Source organism: Cucurbita maxima, unplaced genomic scaffold (genome assembly GCF_002738345.1).
Source record: "Cucurbita maxima cultivar Rimu unplaced genomic scaffold, Cmax_1.0 Cma_Scf00023, whole genome shotgun sequence".
Lineage (NCBI taxonomy): Eukaryota > Viridiplantae > Streptophyta > Magnoliopsida > Cucurbitales > Cucurbitaceae > Cucurbita > Cucurbita maxima.
The window spans coordinates 2,395,403-2,411,601 of record NW_019272039.1 but is presented as its reverse complement, the minus strand read 5'-3'; the positions used below and the strand labels follow the sequence as shown (position 1 = coordinate 2,411,601).

Here is a 16,199-nt window from a genome sequence, read left to right as displayed (position 1 = left end):
TTTTTGGATATGTTTGTAAAGGAGGCTCGAATGCAAATGAGAATGAGAGAGAAAAGTATCAATCTTTGTTTGTGTCGAAACTCGAAAGGTGAGTGAATTTGAAAGTTAGGAAAGTGGAACGACATGTCGATGTCCGGTTGGGTCTACATTGATAAATATGCACGAGGGTCTGCTTTTTGAGGGTTTTTTAAAAGAGGGGGAAAAGTGTCATTTCAAAGATTGTCCATTTTCTGTGGTCGGGTTGCACTACAACTGATCAACACTTTCTCTCCATCTATCATATTTGACACACACACACACACACACACACACACACTACTTGCCCATTGGTGGGGCCTTTCATTTTTCAACCTGCTTGCTCGTTTTGATAATCACCTTTTGATCTCATGTTTATGTCAAACCATGAGTGCTAGACTTGACGGAATCTTTGTTTGTTATCCACATTTGGTCTTCTTGCCTTAAATGATCCTCTGGGCGATTTTGAACTCTAGAAAAGCTGTTTGATGAGCTTCTATTCACTTTAGAACTTCAATGAAGACGGCTTGAGAGTGGACATATTATGGGTCTCCTTAGATAGTGTTACTACAGCATTCTTGAAGATGGAGGGCTCACATTCGTGCTAAGAATGTAAATGACGATCAATGGCTGACCTCTCTTTATTATCCCTCTGAATGCGGCAATGGCTGACTTATACCATGAGTCTTTTAAATCATATGAAATATACAGCTTCCAGAAAAAGTGTCAAATATCAGACACCATTCATGTCTACAATTTCAACCTTCATTTCCTAAAACTTATAGTTACATTGACATCGATATCAAAATACCAGATAAAGATGTACAGTATACAATTACCTTATGGCATCTGAGTTCTGAACCAAAACTTGAGAATCAAAGCAATGCCGATGCCACTAAGACACAAACCTTTGCAGTTGCAACCTCTGAATTTTACGACCACGGTCATTTGAACGGTTAGCGAGTGACTCTATCCTTCTGTTTTCTTCTCAACTAGTCAGCTTATATTACGTAGAAAAATGCGTTAGTATAGCAGGATAATGTACCAAATATGTATTCAGATGCGGGATAATCCAACTGCAAGTTAACAATTTAACTGGCACCAACGCTTATACTCAGAACAGTATTCTTTGCTTCTTAAACCTTAAGGGAAAAAAAGGATGTTATCTAGTTGGCCTTGATCGCTCAATCTCTGTTCCCTCCTCGGAACCCTTGATTTCAATCCCATCCTCATCATCGCTATGACTCCCATGATCTGATGGCCGTTTCAATCTTTGAAAGATCTCATCAAGAGACTGAGATGAATCAAGACGAGAAAGAGATCTTGTGTCTTGAATTTGTTGCAAGGGAAGGAACTTTTTGTTTCCTATATTAGCCTTGAAGTTTTGGAAACCCATCTTCATCGATTCCCACTTTGAGGCCAAATCAGAAGTCGTCTTTTCATTGGTATTGCTAGATTCGCCGTTAACTGTATCAAGTAAGGTAACCTTGGCCGAAGCCATGTTTGCCACTGCCTTTGGGTCTAATGATGATTGTCTAATTTGTTCTCTAATTACGGCATACTTGTTGCTCATGGCTTCTCTGCTAGAACCATATTTCCGACCCTCATCAGCAGAAGATTTTGACGAATTCCCGTTCATGTCTTCATTTATTAGACTGTTTGTTGCCTTCGCTTTGGCATCAAGAAAACCCTGAATATTTAACTCCTTGATTAGAAAGAAAGTTTTACCAAATTAAGAATTCTTCAGATCGAGATGCATTTACTTGAGATCACCAACGAAAATATATCTCCTACATTAAATATTGTGAGGATTTCAATTTCTCCTAAACATAGCACCACCATGACATCAAAATATGGTTCACAATTTGCATGAATGCCTCGAGAAGAAATATTTATGGAAAATGTACATACTGCGCTGTTGCTGCTGCCTGACTCCAAGTCTATTCCATTGAAATTTCTAGCTAAGGGAATAACGTGCTCACCGACCATGTGCCCTTGTTCAAACCAAGATCGTTCTGAGGAAATTGGGCGCAAATGTTAAAACTTCTCGAATGAGACAACGACCAAATAAGAACCAGACTAGGTTGGACATAAAAAAAGCCAAAACTCATCCAGAAAAGTAAACTACCAATATTATCCAAGGACTACCTTTCTGCAATATAATTACTCCTGAAGGATCAAATCCATCCATATCATCCACCTCCGACTGAAATCTAAACCTCTTCCAGCTTCCCAGGAAATTAATAACCCGATTAAAGAAATTGCTGGCAACCAAAATGGTGTAGACAACCATAATAAGCGGGTAAATCCTATTAAAACCTTTTCCAAAGAAAGGGACGGCATCATCAATTTTACCCATCCTCTGCCATTATGTATAATTGCACAATATATCAGGTAAACTAGTGAATATGATTAAAGGAGACAACAGAACACCACAGTCACAAATATATTACTGATAAGCGTTAGAATTTTTAAGCACTCAGGAAAGGTGAAGAAAGAAAGATCATAAATAGGTAAGACCTCAAATCCCAAAAATAAACCACAGCTGCAAAGGAACATTGCAGTAATTAAAAATAATAGTAATAGTAATAGCAATGATTACCTGTTCAAAAACAGTTTTCTCGTTCCCATCAAGACGTATGAGATTGAGAAAGTTGAATGAAATCGGTGGAGCATACCTGGCAACCATCCTAGTAGAGGAATGAACATAAAATGAGTACTTACTCTATCATAAAGATGAATAGATAATAATAGGTAAAACTGAAATACTCACGAACAAATTAAAAGCAAGCTCACAGAGCTTGTTTGCCTGGGTGTCAATGAATAGAATATCAAAGTTCCAAACTTGAATAAAGAATAATACGTGCACACGCACATATACATCAATGGAACAAAAGCAAAGGCCTGAAAGAAAAGAAAATAAATTTACCAATCATCAGAGAAGTCCCAGAGAAGCAAAAATGAATCCACTACATACGGGAAAAATTATGGCAGGGAGAAAAGTAACAGATAGCAGTAGTCAGATAATGAGGAAAGGGATCCTAAAGTCTAAACTGAATCTTAAGTAGATGTTCCGAAAAACTGATGAAAGACTTTTTTTCCTTTTTTCCAGAACTACTATAGGAAGATTGCAAATTGCAAGAAAATGAACTTTTTTTTTCTAAAAAAAAATGGAAAAGAAAAGAAAAGAAAAAAGAAGAAAGAAATAAGCTTGTACGTCTGATAATTAATACTGAGAATATCAAAATAATTTTAGTTCACATCTGGTTTAGCTATCATTTATCTTTCGTTCTCTAATGTAAATAGGGGTCTTAACAGCTGGGTTGTAGCTCGTGATTAGATAAGGGAGCTGCATGTCAAAATTAACAACGGCCGAGTCAAGACCAATCTGTTTATTTCGGTTTTTATCACCAGTATGAAAATTGGGATGCGGTAAATGAAATATGCTTCTTTTCATTTTCTTATCCCGAACACCCTCCCTCTAGGAAAATTACTTTGACAAAGAATTGACAAAGAATCGCCCACAGTTCATTTAATGAAATGAAAGAATCCCATGCGACTGAATTGTACATAATAAACAAAAGATACATAAATACTGGTTCACATATCATGTTTAACTGAATGTCCTAACAATTACATAATGAGATATATGCACATAGAAAAAGCAATTCCCTGCTAACTATGATAATGTACCTGCACAAGCACCTCCTCCCGTCCTACTAATTTAATGAGCATTGAGAAAAGTGATAAATCGACTCTTGGTAACAGGGTGGCCTCGGCTAAAAGAATTGCAGCAGACATGATACCAAGTATAACAGCCAAAACTTTCTGAAGATGCTTTCTTAGGATGCATCGCCATATAAATTCTGCAGACCACTAACTCATTGTAAATATTCATTATTTACGATTTAGAGCAGAAAATAAAAGTATTTTACTGTTGCAAGATATCGAATAAAAGACTAACAGATAGTTACAATACAAGCTAATAAGCATGGTGACTACTTATCTGTGGCAATGTCAGACACATTCATACTGATGTACATTTCAGAGAAAAAACAAAAAAGAAAACCCATAAAATAAAAATCAAAATATACTTGATAAATGCAAGGGCTCACCACTGAGAAGAAACTCTAGCAGTGAGAATGCAGGAACTCAGAGGGTCCCATTCACTCGCATTAGCGACCAAATACAACATATTCCTTCCTGCATCTCTTTTATTTACATTTCAGATCTAACGACCCCACCCTTGTAGATCTACCCCCATAGTGTTACATACATGATACAATGACGCACTGATTAGAAGCACCGAAATGCCCTCTACAAGTATTCTCCACATAACTAACTAGTATTTCTGCCCCCATTTGATTGAGATGCACTGCAAAGAACATTTTTTTGGTTCAACAAGCAATTCCCATATTCGAGTTGAGGTGAAGGGAAAGAGGTCTGCCTTTAATACAGAGCCACAAGTCTCCAATAGTGACCTGAGGGGCCGGAGAGTCAACCTCATATCGTCTAAGATAGAATGGAGGAAGACATCAGATACTAGATGGATAAAGTTAGTTAAGAAATCACGCTCCCTTAGCTCCAACTAGGAAAGGGCCACAAAAAAAACGGCACAAGTTTCTGATTTGAACATTCTACAGGGAGCATTATTGATAGGATTGCAACTTCAAAAATGCCAAGTCCTCTACCACAACATGCAATTCACTTCCTTTCATCAGCCAATTTTTTCATATGACATTGAGAACAGCAAATATTGAGATCCTCTAGAATATAATTATGCTTCCTTGTCAGCTGGTTAACTATGCCAATAGGTGTTACCGGTCTTTCCAACAAATAAACACAGATGAATCACAGCCATAAATCCTCTTGAAAAGGAATCGTTTCAGTAGGAGACAAGTACTGCTACTGAGTTTGATAGCGAAGTTCTTAGTAATGTTGAAGAGACACTAGTAGATACATGTATGAATAGATACATATGTTGAAGGGTCACTTGTACATGTGTAGATACATGTAGGTTCATTAGTTCCTAATTAAATAGATGCATGACTTTTGGATAATGAATGGTAATGGGGAATGTCCCAATTTACCTATATATATATATGTATGTTGGCATTGGTGGAAGAAGTAGAAAATCAATCAAGCATTCCTTCGTAGTTTTACAAAGTTCTCTTCTTTCAAAGAATTCTACCAAATTTCTCTGTTGTCACCAACAACTAATCGGCCTTCTTACATGGAAAGCTTCAAGAAGAGGTATATGTGGAGCAACCAGAAAATTTTGTTCAAAAAGGTAAAGAGGAAAAAGTGTACAGCTTGCTTCAAACCGTACAAAGCTTTCTTCAGCCTGTACACTTTTTCCTCTTTACCTATTTGAACAAAACCTTCTCGTTGCTCCACATATACCTCTTCTTGAAGCCCTCCATGTAAGAAGACCGATTTCACATCAAGTTGATAAATAGGCCATGATTTCTGTGCTGGAATAGAAATTATAAGCCTTATAGTATCTTGACGTGCTACTGGTGCAAATACCTCTTAATAATCAACTCCATACTTCTGCTTGTATCCTTTTGCAACTAGTCGTGCCTTGTACTTATCCACCTCACCATGTTCATTCAACTTGGTTTTGAAAACCCATTTTACTCCAATTGTTTTCTTCCCTTTAGGAAGATCAGTGAGCTCCCCAGTCTTATTCTTCTCTATGGATTTGATTTCACTGTCCATGGCTTCCTTCCATTTCTTCTCCTTTACAACTTCTTCATAGACAATTGGATCACTATCCATAAAGAATGCAAAATAAGCACTATCACTTGAGTCATAGTCCATCTCATAATCAATCATCCAATTTGGTCTCTTTCTTGTTCTTGGATTTCTTTGATTGTGAACATGATCTTCTTCTTCTACTGGTTCTTCCTGTAGATCTTGAAGAAGAACAAGCTGAAGCCCCTATTCAGCCTCACTATGAGCATGGAGAGAGCTCATCACAAGCTCAACAAGAAGAACCAGTAGAAGAAGATCATGATCACAATCAAAGAAATCCAAGAACAAGAAAGAGACCAAATTGGATGATTGATTATGAGATGGACTATGACTCGAGTGATAGTGCTTATTTAGCATTCTTTATGGATAGTGATCCAATTGTCTGTGAAGAAGCTGTAAAGGAGAAGAAATGGAAGGAAGCCAAGGACAGTGAAATCAAATCCATATAGAAGAATAAGACTTGGGAGCTCACTGAAAGGGTAGAAAACAATTGGAGTAAAATGGGTTTTCAAAACCAAGTTGAATGAACATGGTGAGGTGGATGAGTACAAGGCACGACTAGTTGCAAAAGGATACAAGCAGAAGTATGGAGTTGATTATAAAGAGATATTTCCACCAATAGCACGTCAAGATACTATAAGGCTTATAATAATTTCTATTGCAACACATAAATCATGGCCTATTTATCAACTTGATGTGAAATCGGTCTTCTTACCTGGAGAACTTCAAGAAGAGCTATATGTGGAGCAACGAGAAGGTTTTGTTCAAATAGGTAAAGAGGAAAAAGTGTACAGGTTGAAGAAAGCTTTGTACGGTTTAAAGCAAGCTCCGAGAGCATGGTACAGTGGCATTGATTCTCATTTTGAAAAGATGGGATTCACTAAATGCCCATATGAACATTGTTGTATGTGAAAACTTAAAAGGGAGGTAACATTCTCATTATTTGCTTATATGTTGATGATTTAATATTTACTGGCAATAATGAAGAAATATTTGAACTTTTTAAGAAGAGCATGATGAAGGAATTTGAAATGACAGATCTTGGTTGGATGAAATATTTTCTTGAAGTAGAAGTTACTCAAACTCCCGCGGATAACTTTATCTGTCAGAAGAAATATGCTCAAGAATTACTTGAAAGATTTAAAATGGATGAGTGCACATTTGGAACTCCATCAGAATTGGGTTTGAAGTTGCACAAGGATATTAAAGGGAGAGGTTGATAATAGGTACTTCACACAAATTGTGAGAAGTTTGATGTACTTAACTTCAACAAGACCAGACATCATGTATGCGGTTAGTATGATAAGTCGCTACATGGAGCATCCAACTGAAAAACATCTCAATGCAACAAGAAGGATACTTCGTTATATGAGAGGAACTTTTGATTTGGGAGTATTCTACAAGAAAGGAGATGATTTGAAGATGATTGGCTATACAAATAGAGACTATGTAGGTGATATAGATGATCGTAAAAGTACTTCAGAAAGTATTTTCATGATGAGTTCAGGAGCTATTTGCTGGTCTTCAAAGAAGCAACCTATTGTAACACTCTCAACTACAGAAGCAGAGTTTGTGGCAGCAGCAACATGCTCGTGCCAAGCAATTTGGTTAAGAAAAATACTTGAAAATCTTAATCAGAAGCAACCAAGTACGACGGTTATATATTGTGATAATATGTCAACTATTAAGTTGTCTAAAAATCCTGTGTTGCATGGAAGAAGTAAGCACATCGATGTTCGATTTCATTTCCTGCGTGATTTGTGTAAAGAAGGCACTATTGAACTCAATTTTTGCCGAAGTGATGAACAAATCACAGACCTATTCACAAAGCCCTTGAAACAACCATGGTTCGAAGCTTAGAAGAAAATTGGGATGAGCAGAATTCAAGATACAGTTCAAGAAGATGAAGTGAAGTCCTAAACTGATTTCTGCAGAATTCAGTTTAAGGGAGGATGTTGAAGAGACACTAGTAGATACATGTATGAATAGATACATGTGTTGAAGGGTCACATGTACATGTATAGATACATGTATAAGGACATGTATGAATGAATACATGTAGGTTCATTAGTTCCTAATTAAATAGATGCATGACTTTTGGATAATAAATAGTAATGGGGAATGTCCCAATTTACCTATATATATGTATGTTGGCATGGGTGGAAGAAGTAGAAAATCAATCAAGCATTCCTTCATAGTTTTACAAAGTTCTCTTCTCTCAAAGAATTCTACCAAATTTCTCTGTTGTCACCCGCAAGTAAATCTAATGCGTCGAATTGTTGGAAGTAATGCATTTTGGATGTACTTCAAATTAGCAGTTCATGACATCAAACTTACAGTCGGAATTGAAGGGATGAGCTCCTCTTTACAAATGTCTGGTGCATTTTGAAGACTTCTTGACAAAAACAAACTTAAAAAGATCTTGCCAGTATTTAGTACGATGAAGACGCAGCTACGGAACTGCACTCCTCTGTTAAGAAATTCTAACTACCAACTTTAGCTGTGAGAAACTGTCACTGAGGAGGAAGGGCATACTTGTAGATCGCAAGGTAGCCTTCAACAAAGTCGCTGTTATCTTTCCCACCTAGTGGAGTAAAGGAATAAGGAACAAGCAGTCCCAATGGAGCTATTGTCAATGATTTATCCACTGGTAGATCGCACATAGTTGCACAAACGTGGCAATCTCTTTACATTTCATCTCAAAACTAATCCATCGCCAGCTGTTTGCAAGTCTTGAGTACTAGCTCATGGTTGCCCATAAAGCTGGAATGTCAAGAACCCTAGAGCTTAGCCATACAAGATTGCTTCCTAGGTACCATACAACTTATGCACCAAGCATCCTTTTTGAGTAATAATCATTCCATCCCATGGGAATCTAGATAGGCTGAAGGTTGTGATTCTATTTTGGAGTTGATAATGGATAATAAAAATGTACCTTGAAAAATCATCCAAACGAAAAGGCCCACCTTATTCTAAATCCAATATCTGTACTGAATATTAAGTTCAGAGCCAAGAGCTCGAAGGTCCATTTCAAGGCATCCTACACCAATGATTTGAAATCAAGCAAAAAATTTAGACTTTGTGCAGACCCCTGCCTAAATAAGGGCACCGAATCTGAAAGCAGGTACAATTTCCATTAGCTCCCTCCTATACATCAAGGCCGACCTTGCTCACTGACTAAACCTCCATACGTGCACAGTGGCACATTGTGCCTAAGACTACCTGATTCCACTCCAGAGGTCTCTCAGCCACCACAACAAACGGTTGCTCAAAATAGGCAAAGCAAGAAGTAGAACTCTCACACACCATGATTTATTTGCCAAAAGGCTACCTCAATCTTATGTGTCCAATGAAACTGATATTTTTTTAAACCATTCGAAGTAGAGACACTATACACCCGTCGCAAAAATCCAATGGTATGGTACACCTATTCAAAGTATGAAATTTCTCTAAATCCTGCCAGGTTCTTAAAGTAGGTTGTTGACCTATAAATGACCTTCAAAATTGACCGCTTAACTAACAATTATAGGTTGGCCTAGTAGTCCACGAGAACCAATGTAAGAAATACAAGACATTAGAGGAAATGGGTTCAAGTCATGGAGGCCACTTACCTACAATTTAATATCCTACAAGTTTCTTAAGTAACCAAATATGGTAGAATTAGGAAGTTCTCCAGTAAAATTAGTCGGGATGCACAAAAGCTGGTCTAAGCACAAACAGATATTAAAAAGGGAGAAACTCTTGACTGCAACAAAAAAGAACAGGCTGCCCATATTATTTACGACTGAGACCAATATTTGACTTACTAATGCAGTATAAAGAACATTTAATTATGTTCCATAATTCCAAGAAGATGACATCCACAAACATTCTGCGAAGGCATCACACTATCTCATGTGGTCACAGGTAGCACTAAAGAAAAAAATGACATTGATGAAGTTTATGCTTACCAAGTGTATCCAAGATAGACCCCAACTTCCCACTTCGAGCATGTCTGAGGGTTGAAACATATTTCCTGACAAAATAACATGGACATTCTGATGGTAAAGATCTAAATTCTGAGATGAAAGGTAACCAGGCTAAAATAAAACACCAAAGTTAGTAATTAGGGGGCAAACCATCCAGTTGACGTGCGGCGTTCATAATTCTTTATAGTGTCTTCAAGTTCAAGGGCCTTCATTACATAGGTCATATATTGGCTACGGAAACCAAAAAAAAAAATCATGAAATCTTTTAAAACTAATCGGTGATATCTAACAAGCAGCAAACAAGAATTCTTGCTCCTCCAAGAAAGTCAATAAGCAGATAAAGCTAGTAAATTGAGAATCCAAAGTACTTGGACAGAAGATTGACTGTCACGGTAAGCATACCAATAATTGTTAATTTAAACCATCATTTGCAGATATAACTACATCCAAAGGGGGAATATTCAAAAATCAACATCTCATGATGATACAGCATATAGAAATTAACAAAAGGAGATGCAAAATTAACGGTGGTTGAGAGCAAGATTTATTTCATTGCCAAGATATCACACACTTGAAGCAGTGAAATGGTACGAACCAAATTGTTCTGAAACGATGAACAAATAAAAAAATTGGAAAAGAAATTTTAAAGCCTCTCCTAATTCTCTCAATTCCAAGCTACTTGAGATACTCGTCCAATCTCTTGTCCTCTTGCACACGCTATTTATTTCTAATAACCATATTCATTCTGACCATCTCCAGCTAATAACTAATACGCCCCTAGTAATATAGTATATTCTTACTTTACCCCTAAAATACACCTCTCCTCAGGGTGCAGGTCAAGTAATGGCACTTAGGATGCCAACTCCTATTAACACATTGCCACCAAATAAAACCTGAATAGCTACTGACTTTTCATTTAAAGAGGTTAAATTGACATGGCAAAAGAGATGTTTCTTGAATATACTTTATAGTGACATTGCAAATCTGTTCTAATGTAACATTAAATGACCATATACATTTAACAATAAGACATTTAAGACTAAGCAGCAATGTGACAAAGTATTGATCCCAAGATTGAATGCAAGAGATAGGCCCAAGATGTACACTTACAGAGCTTATCAATCTCAATGTTCAGGTTGAGATGAGTATGTAGCAATAGCCAAAAAGATTAAAATATATATACAGAAAAAATATTGAGTACCTAGAGCAAGCTTATTTGATAAAAGATGTAGCAAGAATGCAAGATGACTAAAAATAACTTCCATGCACCAACACCCCTTTGCCACTCCTTGTTTACTTTTCAAATAACCCCTCACCATCGCCAATGCATTCTACCCTTTCCAACGTGCAATGCTTGCCTCCATACTGAACATGGTGAGCTCGAGCAAAAAGGTTAATGAAGACAATAGAAAAAGAAAACTTTGTAATTTGTTTCTCTCTTTCTCAGTTACCAGAACACTTCACTCTTGCAGCTCCAAACACATGCTCTTCCAAGAAATATCCTCGTCTAAGTTTCTTCTTTTTCTACACAAGCACTCTACCCTTGTCAATCATGTTCATCTCACACAGTTTTTGAGATTCTTGAACAAGTTTATTTCCTCAAAGTCAGCTTTTCGATAGCTAACTTAAAGTCAGCTTTGGCAAAAAAGTGCAATCTCTCCTCCCTCCAAATACTTGCCCGGTCATAATTTAGCCCCTCTGAAATTTATTGCCTTAATTATTTCAATGGTTCCTTCCTTTTTGTACATGATTCCGTCCATTTTTACGCAATAATTTAGCTCCTGAACTCATAATTCATTACCAAGAGTGAAGCTTTGATACAAACTCAATGGGCACCAAATTGATATTTGTATTGAGATTATGAAAGGATTGCAAAACTGGAGAAATTTTTTAAAGCTTCTGCCAGCTCTCGCAATTCCAAGCTACTTGAAATACTCACCCAATGTTTGTCTAACCTTCAATTTCCTTAAATCACTCTATTAATAACCAGATTCATTCTAACAAACTCCCTGACAGTGACCAAAATGCCCCTCAAAATCATAAATTTGATCGATCATCAATTCCACCACCTTCCTAATGGATAATGTACATAAATTCAAAGAAACAAATCAAATAAAAGATTCTAGGTTCAACAAATATAATATCTATCCCGATACCAATGCAACGCACAAAGTAAACATATTTACTTCTAGCATTAAACCCATTCTTAAGAAAATAGATGGTCTGTTACCCATATAAGGCTAGAAAGCACCGACTAAGCAACGTGAGATACAATAAAGTTGTGCTTGTACGTATGTATGTATCTCTGTTTGTCTATCTATCTATCTATCTATATATATATATATTATTTGTCTGTTTGTGTTTGTTTGTGAAACAAAGAGAGAACATAACTTTTTATGGACAAATTGAAAAGTTAAGAAAGCATCAAAAGAAATGCCGAACAACTCAAAAACCTCCAAGAAACCTTCCAATCTGAAATGACTGGAAAGGAGTAAATAATCCATATATACCTTTTATACCGGTAGTACTCCTCTCTTGCTCTGCGAAGATGACGCCTAAGCGTTGCCATTGATTTCTCATCGGTATCGTAGTCCATATCATTTTCTCCTAATTGTCCACCTCGTGGTTTGAAAGATGGATCTTCCTTAAACTGAGAATGGGCAATTGCAAGAAAATGATGCATAAAAACACTGGTTAAGATACTGATGTCTTTAAAATGGATAAAATAATGAAAAATATTTTTACCATTTGAGTTAACATGTTGTCAATAACATTCATGTAAGGTCTTAGAGGATCACGTTTAGACATCTGCTTAGACGTTGCTTGGGCAACCTATTACATAAATGAAGATCAAATATTGAATAAAAACAATTAGGTTGTTCTTCTTCCATGCATATCAACCAATCAATAAAATACTATAAACTAGTTGCAAGTTGCTACTTATGGGAATTTCATCTCTATTTGCTTAGGTAGCCGATACCCCACCCACTCAAAGTCTCCATGAAAGACGTTACCTATCTCAATTACTCACTTGCCACAAGGTAAAATCAGCCAATTGATATACGGATCACTCATTTTATATTATTTTCTTACATACATAAGATAGAGAAGAGGAAAATAACTCCTACTGCCGAACTAAAACTCAGTTAACTAAATACATAAGATAGAGAAGAGGAAAATAACTCCTACTGCCGAACTAAAACTCAGTTAACTAAATACCTAATAAAAGATGGACCAGTTGCATAGGAACGACTATGAAAAATAAATCATAAATACAGAATTCAATAAAAAAAAAAGCCAAAAGCCAAACTTTTTAAATAAGCACTTTAACAGTAAGACACGGCCAAATATACATGGAATAAAGAGGGTAAACCAGAAACGATAATGGAACAGCATAACAATAAAAACGACAAATCTAAGTATACACATTGGTGTGTGTATCTTCAGGTGCAAATGCATGCATCTGTGTGCACGTGTGAAACAGAGAGGAGCTGCTTGATTTGGAAGATTTCATTTAGTTAAGTTTTTCTTTCTGTCCATCTGCTGAGTGTCATGGGGGAGGCGGGAGGCTAACACTTACAACAATAGCATTTGATAGTTCTTGATGAGCATCATCAAGTTTAACAGCCATCTTGGAAATTTGATGGGAAAGAACTTTTTGGCGTGTAGTCCAGTCAGCATTTCTCCAAATACTCTTGGGGATTTCACTCAGACCAAAGCCAAGAAGAAATGCACCCGTTACCAATCCAAATGTATTTGAGCACGCCATAGCGAAACCCAGAACACCGCCATGCCTATTGACAAAGAGGCAAAATAATTTTATTCCGATCACAGAAAGTGTTCAATAATATAATAATTCACAAATGTGCAAAGGAACAAACGACACGAACTTGTAAAATCAACAGACATTATATACCAAGATAATTTGACAGTTACAAAGGTGGGACGTTTAAACTTTTTGTGGATAAGACTCCTCCAATTACTTTCTAGTTTATCATATATAGTTCATAGAACCTTGGTGGATTTGCGTTCTTTTTGTTTGGTTGGCTTAAAACATTATGTGAGGGGATCTATAAAAGCCAAAATTTTCAAGCAATAACTAACCAAATCTTGTGCATTGCGATGAGGAGAATTAGTCCAAAAAGACCTATGGATCCAACAACCAAATAAAATGCCAAGTTAACACGGATGCTGGTCTTCAGTCTTTGTTTCACAGTAAAGTCACCCGCATCTTCAAAACCCTGGATAAGTGGCACCACAGCCCTGTTTCAAGATGTGATTGGAAAATATGAGGATTACTCTACAGTTTTTAAGCGAGAGAAGTGTATATGTACTATGAGTATACCAGGTAAGTAAAAATGTACTCCAATAGGACCAGCTCCAAAAGAAAGAAATTACTCCAGTCTCTGGCAGACGACTTGTAGTCTGTACATACATACATTATATCAATAGCAAGAATATGATTATTGTTTGTTTCAGCTAACACTTACGGAAAAAGAAAAAAAAAAAAACTTGGCTAATAAGAGGATGCAAGATGATCTCTGGGTTATCTTTTTGCAGAAACAATTAACAGTGCTTTCCATGCAGGAAAGAGGAATTGGTAAAGATTGCAACTGAGGATCACAACTAACTATCTGGAAGTACAACTGCCAAAAACTAATAATACCAAATAGTTGATCGAATATGCTTCATCTCTCTGTTTCTACATATATAAATAAATAAATAGATAGGTAGATCGATAATATTGGTACCGTTATCAATGACCATTCTAGTAGAAATCTGGAGCTACAAAAATATCTAAAAACTATCATTATCAATTAAAATACATGAAATTGATCCTACAAACCCACGCCATGAATTCTGTTCAAATAGATGCCAATTTGTAGAAGAATAAATAGAAAACTACCACCCAAACCTCCATCAACGAAAATAATGAAGATAATTACACAAGACCTAATCACTTCAGCTAATTCCCAAATCTCCTTCCAACGGCATATTAAAATCTCACGAAACCAATTGTCAAATTCATATCAAACGCATCGACATGCCAAATCTCCAAATAAAAGCAACCGAGGAATCCAATTAACAAGACACGATAAGAAGCATACCATCCAGATGTCCGCAGGGACGAGTATAATGATGGAGAGAGAACAGAACCAGGTATATCCGACGGTAAGAAAAACGTAACGAGGCACCCATGGACCAGCAAAGTACTTGAGCGTGACGATCACCATGCCCACAGTTAAAGGCAACGAGATCATGTAGAACACCCACATATTTCCGCCCCGAAAATTCTCCCCTCCACGATGAGCTTTTTTGTCAAATGAAACGGAAGGGAGAAGACGAAACGAGTCGATCTAATTGCCTGAACCAACAATTCACAACAACATTGTTGTATTGCAAGACGAAAGAGACAGAGACAAAGACAAAGGCTGCAGCAGTTGGCGCTTGGACGTTGAGTTTTGGCCTGGGCGCGCGAAATTATTAGTGTTTTTTTTTCCTGTTTACTTTCAGAAACGGCGTTCGTGTGCGTTGCACGGGCAGCAGCAGTAACCCCGTAATTGTTCATTTAAGGCTCACGGATATAAGTCGGGTCGGTCGGGTCGGGTCGATTATGGTTTCTTTGAGAGCCCATTTATGCTCCGGCCCATCTTCGTTTCATAGCCCCTTGACCTGCAGGTGCATGATGTGTTGAGATTTTAGTCGTCCACCCATTAAATAGGTTACTATTTATATTTAAAATACATGAGAAACTAGCGTCAACTTCTTTTGCTCAACTTGTAATGTATATTTGTTGTAGAGTATTTATTAAGGATATTTAGTACCAAATTAGAGTTAAATATGAATATGGATTTTCTAAACATTCTCTTCTTTTTTTTTCATTTCTTGTCTCTACCTCACCTCATAGTCATTTCTACTCGATCCCGATCCCGTTGAAATCTCTGCCTATACCACCACGCACAAGAGTCAATATCCAACCTAAGATGACTGAGGAAACAACATAAACGAAAAAGAGTAGAGAGACGAGCACTTAGTTCATCGGATCTGGTCTACATTCCATGATTGAGTTCTTTTGTTTCCGTATCAGTTTTTTCAACAACCCAAACAAGCAAGCAAGCAAGCAAGACGCACCATTACTCCACTGCACAAGATCAAACCCACAGTTCCATAAAGAGATTGGGCAAGCCACGATGGATAAGTACTTGCAACTTAAGCAATCTATAAAGCCCAAAAGACATGGGCACGCCAGGTGGGTTCCCCAATCTTGCCACATATCACAATCTTCTTTATTTGTTGGTTTCCCCATGCCTTCCTCCCCAATCTCTATTTTACAAAAAGGTGGCCACCCACGCACTTCCCCCCCTTCTCTGCCGCCCACGTCGCCCCCCCCATTTTAGCATTTAATTCCTCAATGATTTCTTATTTATTTTTAATAATCGTGTTGCTCCAAAATACAAC

The 16,199-nt window shown here is 37.1% G+C and overlaps 1 protein-coding gene and 1 long non-coding RNA gene across 3 annotated transcripts; both read right to left on the bottom strand.

Annotated features, from left to right (window-relative positions):
- Positions 1 to 486: 486 nt before the first annotated feature.
- LOC111496801 (LMBR1 domain-containing protein 2 homolog A-like) lies at positions 487 to 15,189 on the bottom strand. 2 transcript variants are annotated; one of them, XR_002720515.1, is made up of 15 exons: positions 14,849 to 15,189; positions 14,086 to 14,165; positions 13,845 to 14,003; positions 13,321 to 13,534; positions 12,486 to 12,572; positions 12,251 to 12,390; positions 9,891 to 9,971; positions 9,723 to 9,787; positions 3,709 to 3,881; positions 2,789 to 2,919; positions 2,618 to 2,705; positions 2,164 to 2,377; positions 1,927 to 2,030; positions 855 to 1,705; positions 487 to 787 (listed from the first exon to the last, which is right to left on the bottom strand). XR_002720515.1 is itself a non-coding variant. In XM_023147320.1 (14 exons), the coding sequence occupies exons 1-14, from the start codon at positions 15,014 to 15,016 to the stop codon at positions 1,178 to 1,180; spliced, it is 2,232 nt and encodes a 743-aa protein (XP_023003088.1). In that variant the 5' UTR covers positions 15,017 to 15,189; the 3' UTR covers positions 487 to 1,177. The 2 variants fall into 2 exon arrangements, 1 of the variants encoding a protein (XP_023003088.1); XM_023147320.1 differs by having other exon boundaries at positions 487 to 1,705.
- LOC111496812 lies at positions 3,889 to 7,921 on the bottom strand. Its single transcript, XR_002720517.1, has 3 exons — positions 7,908 to 7,921; positions 5,767 to 5,768; positions 3,889 to 5,231 (listed from the first exon to the last, which is right to left on the bottom strand). It is a non-coding gene; the product is annotated as an uncharacterized LOC111496812 (long non-coding RNA).
- Positions 15,190 to 16,199: the final 1,010 nt, after the last annotated feature.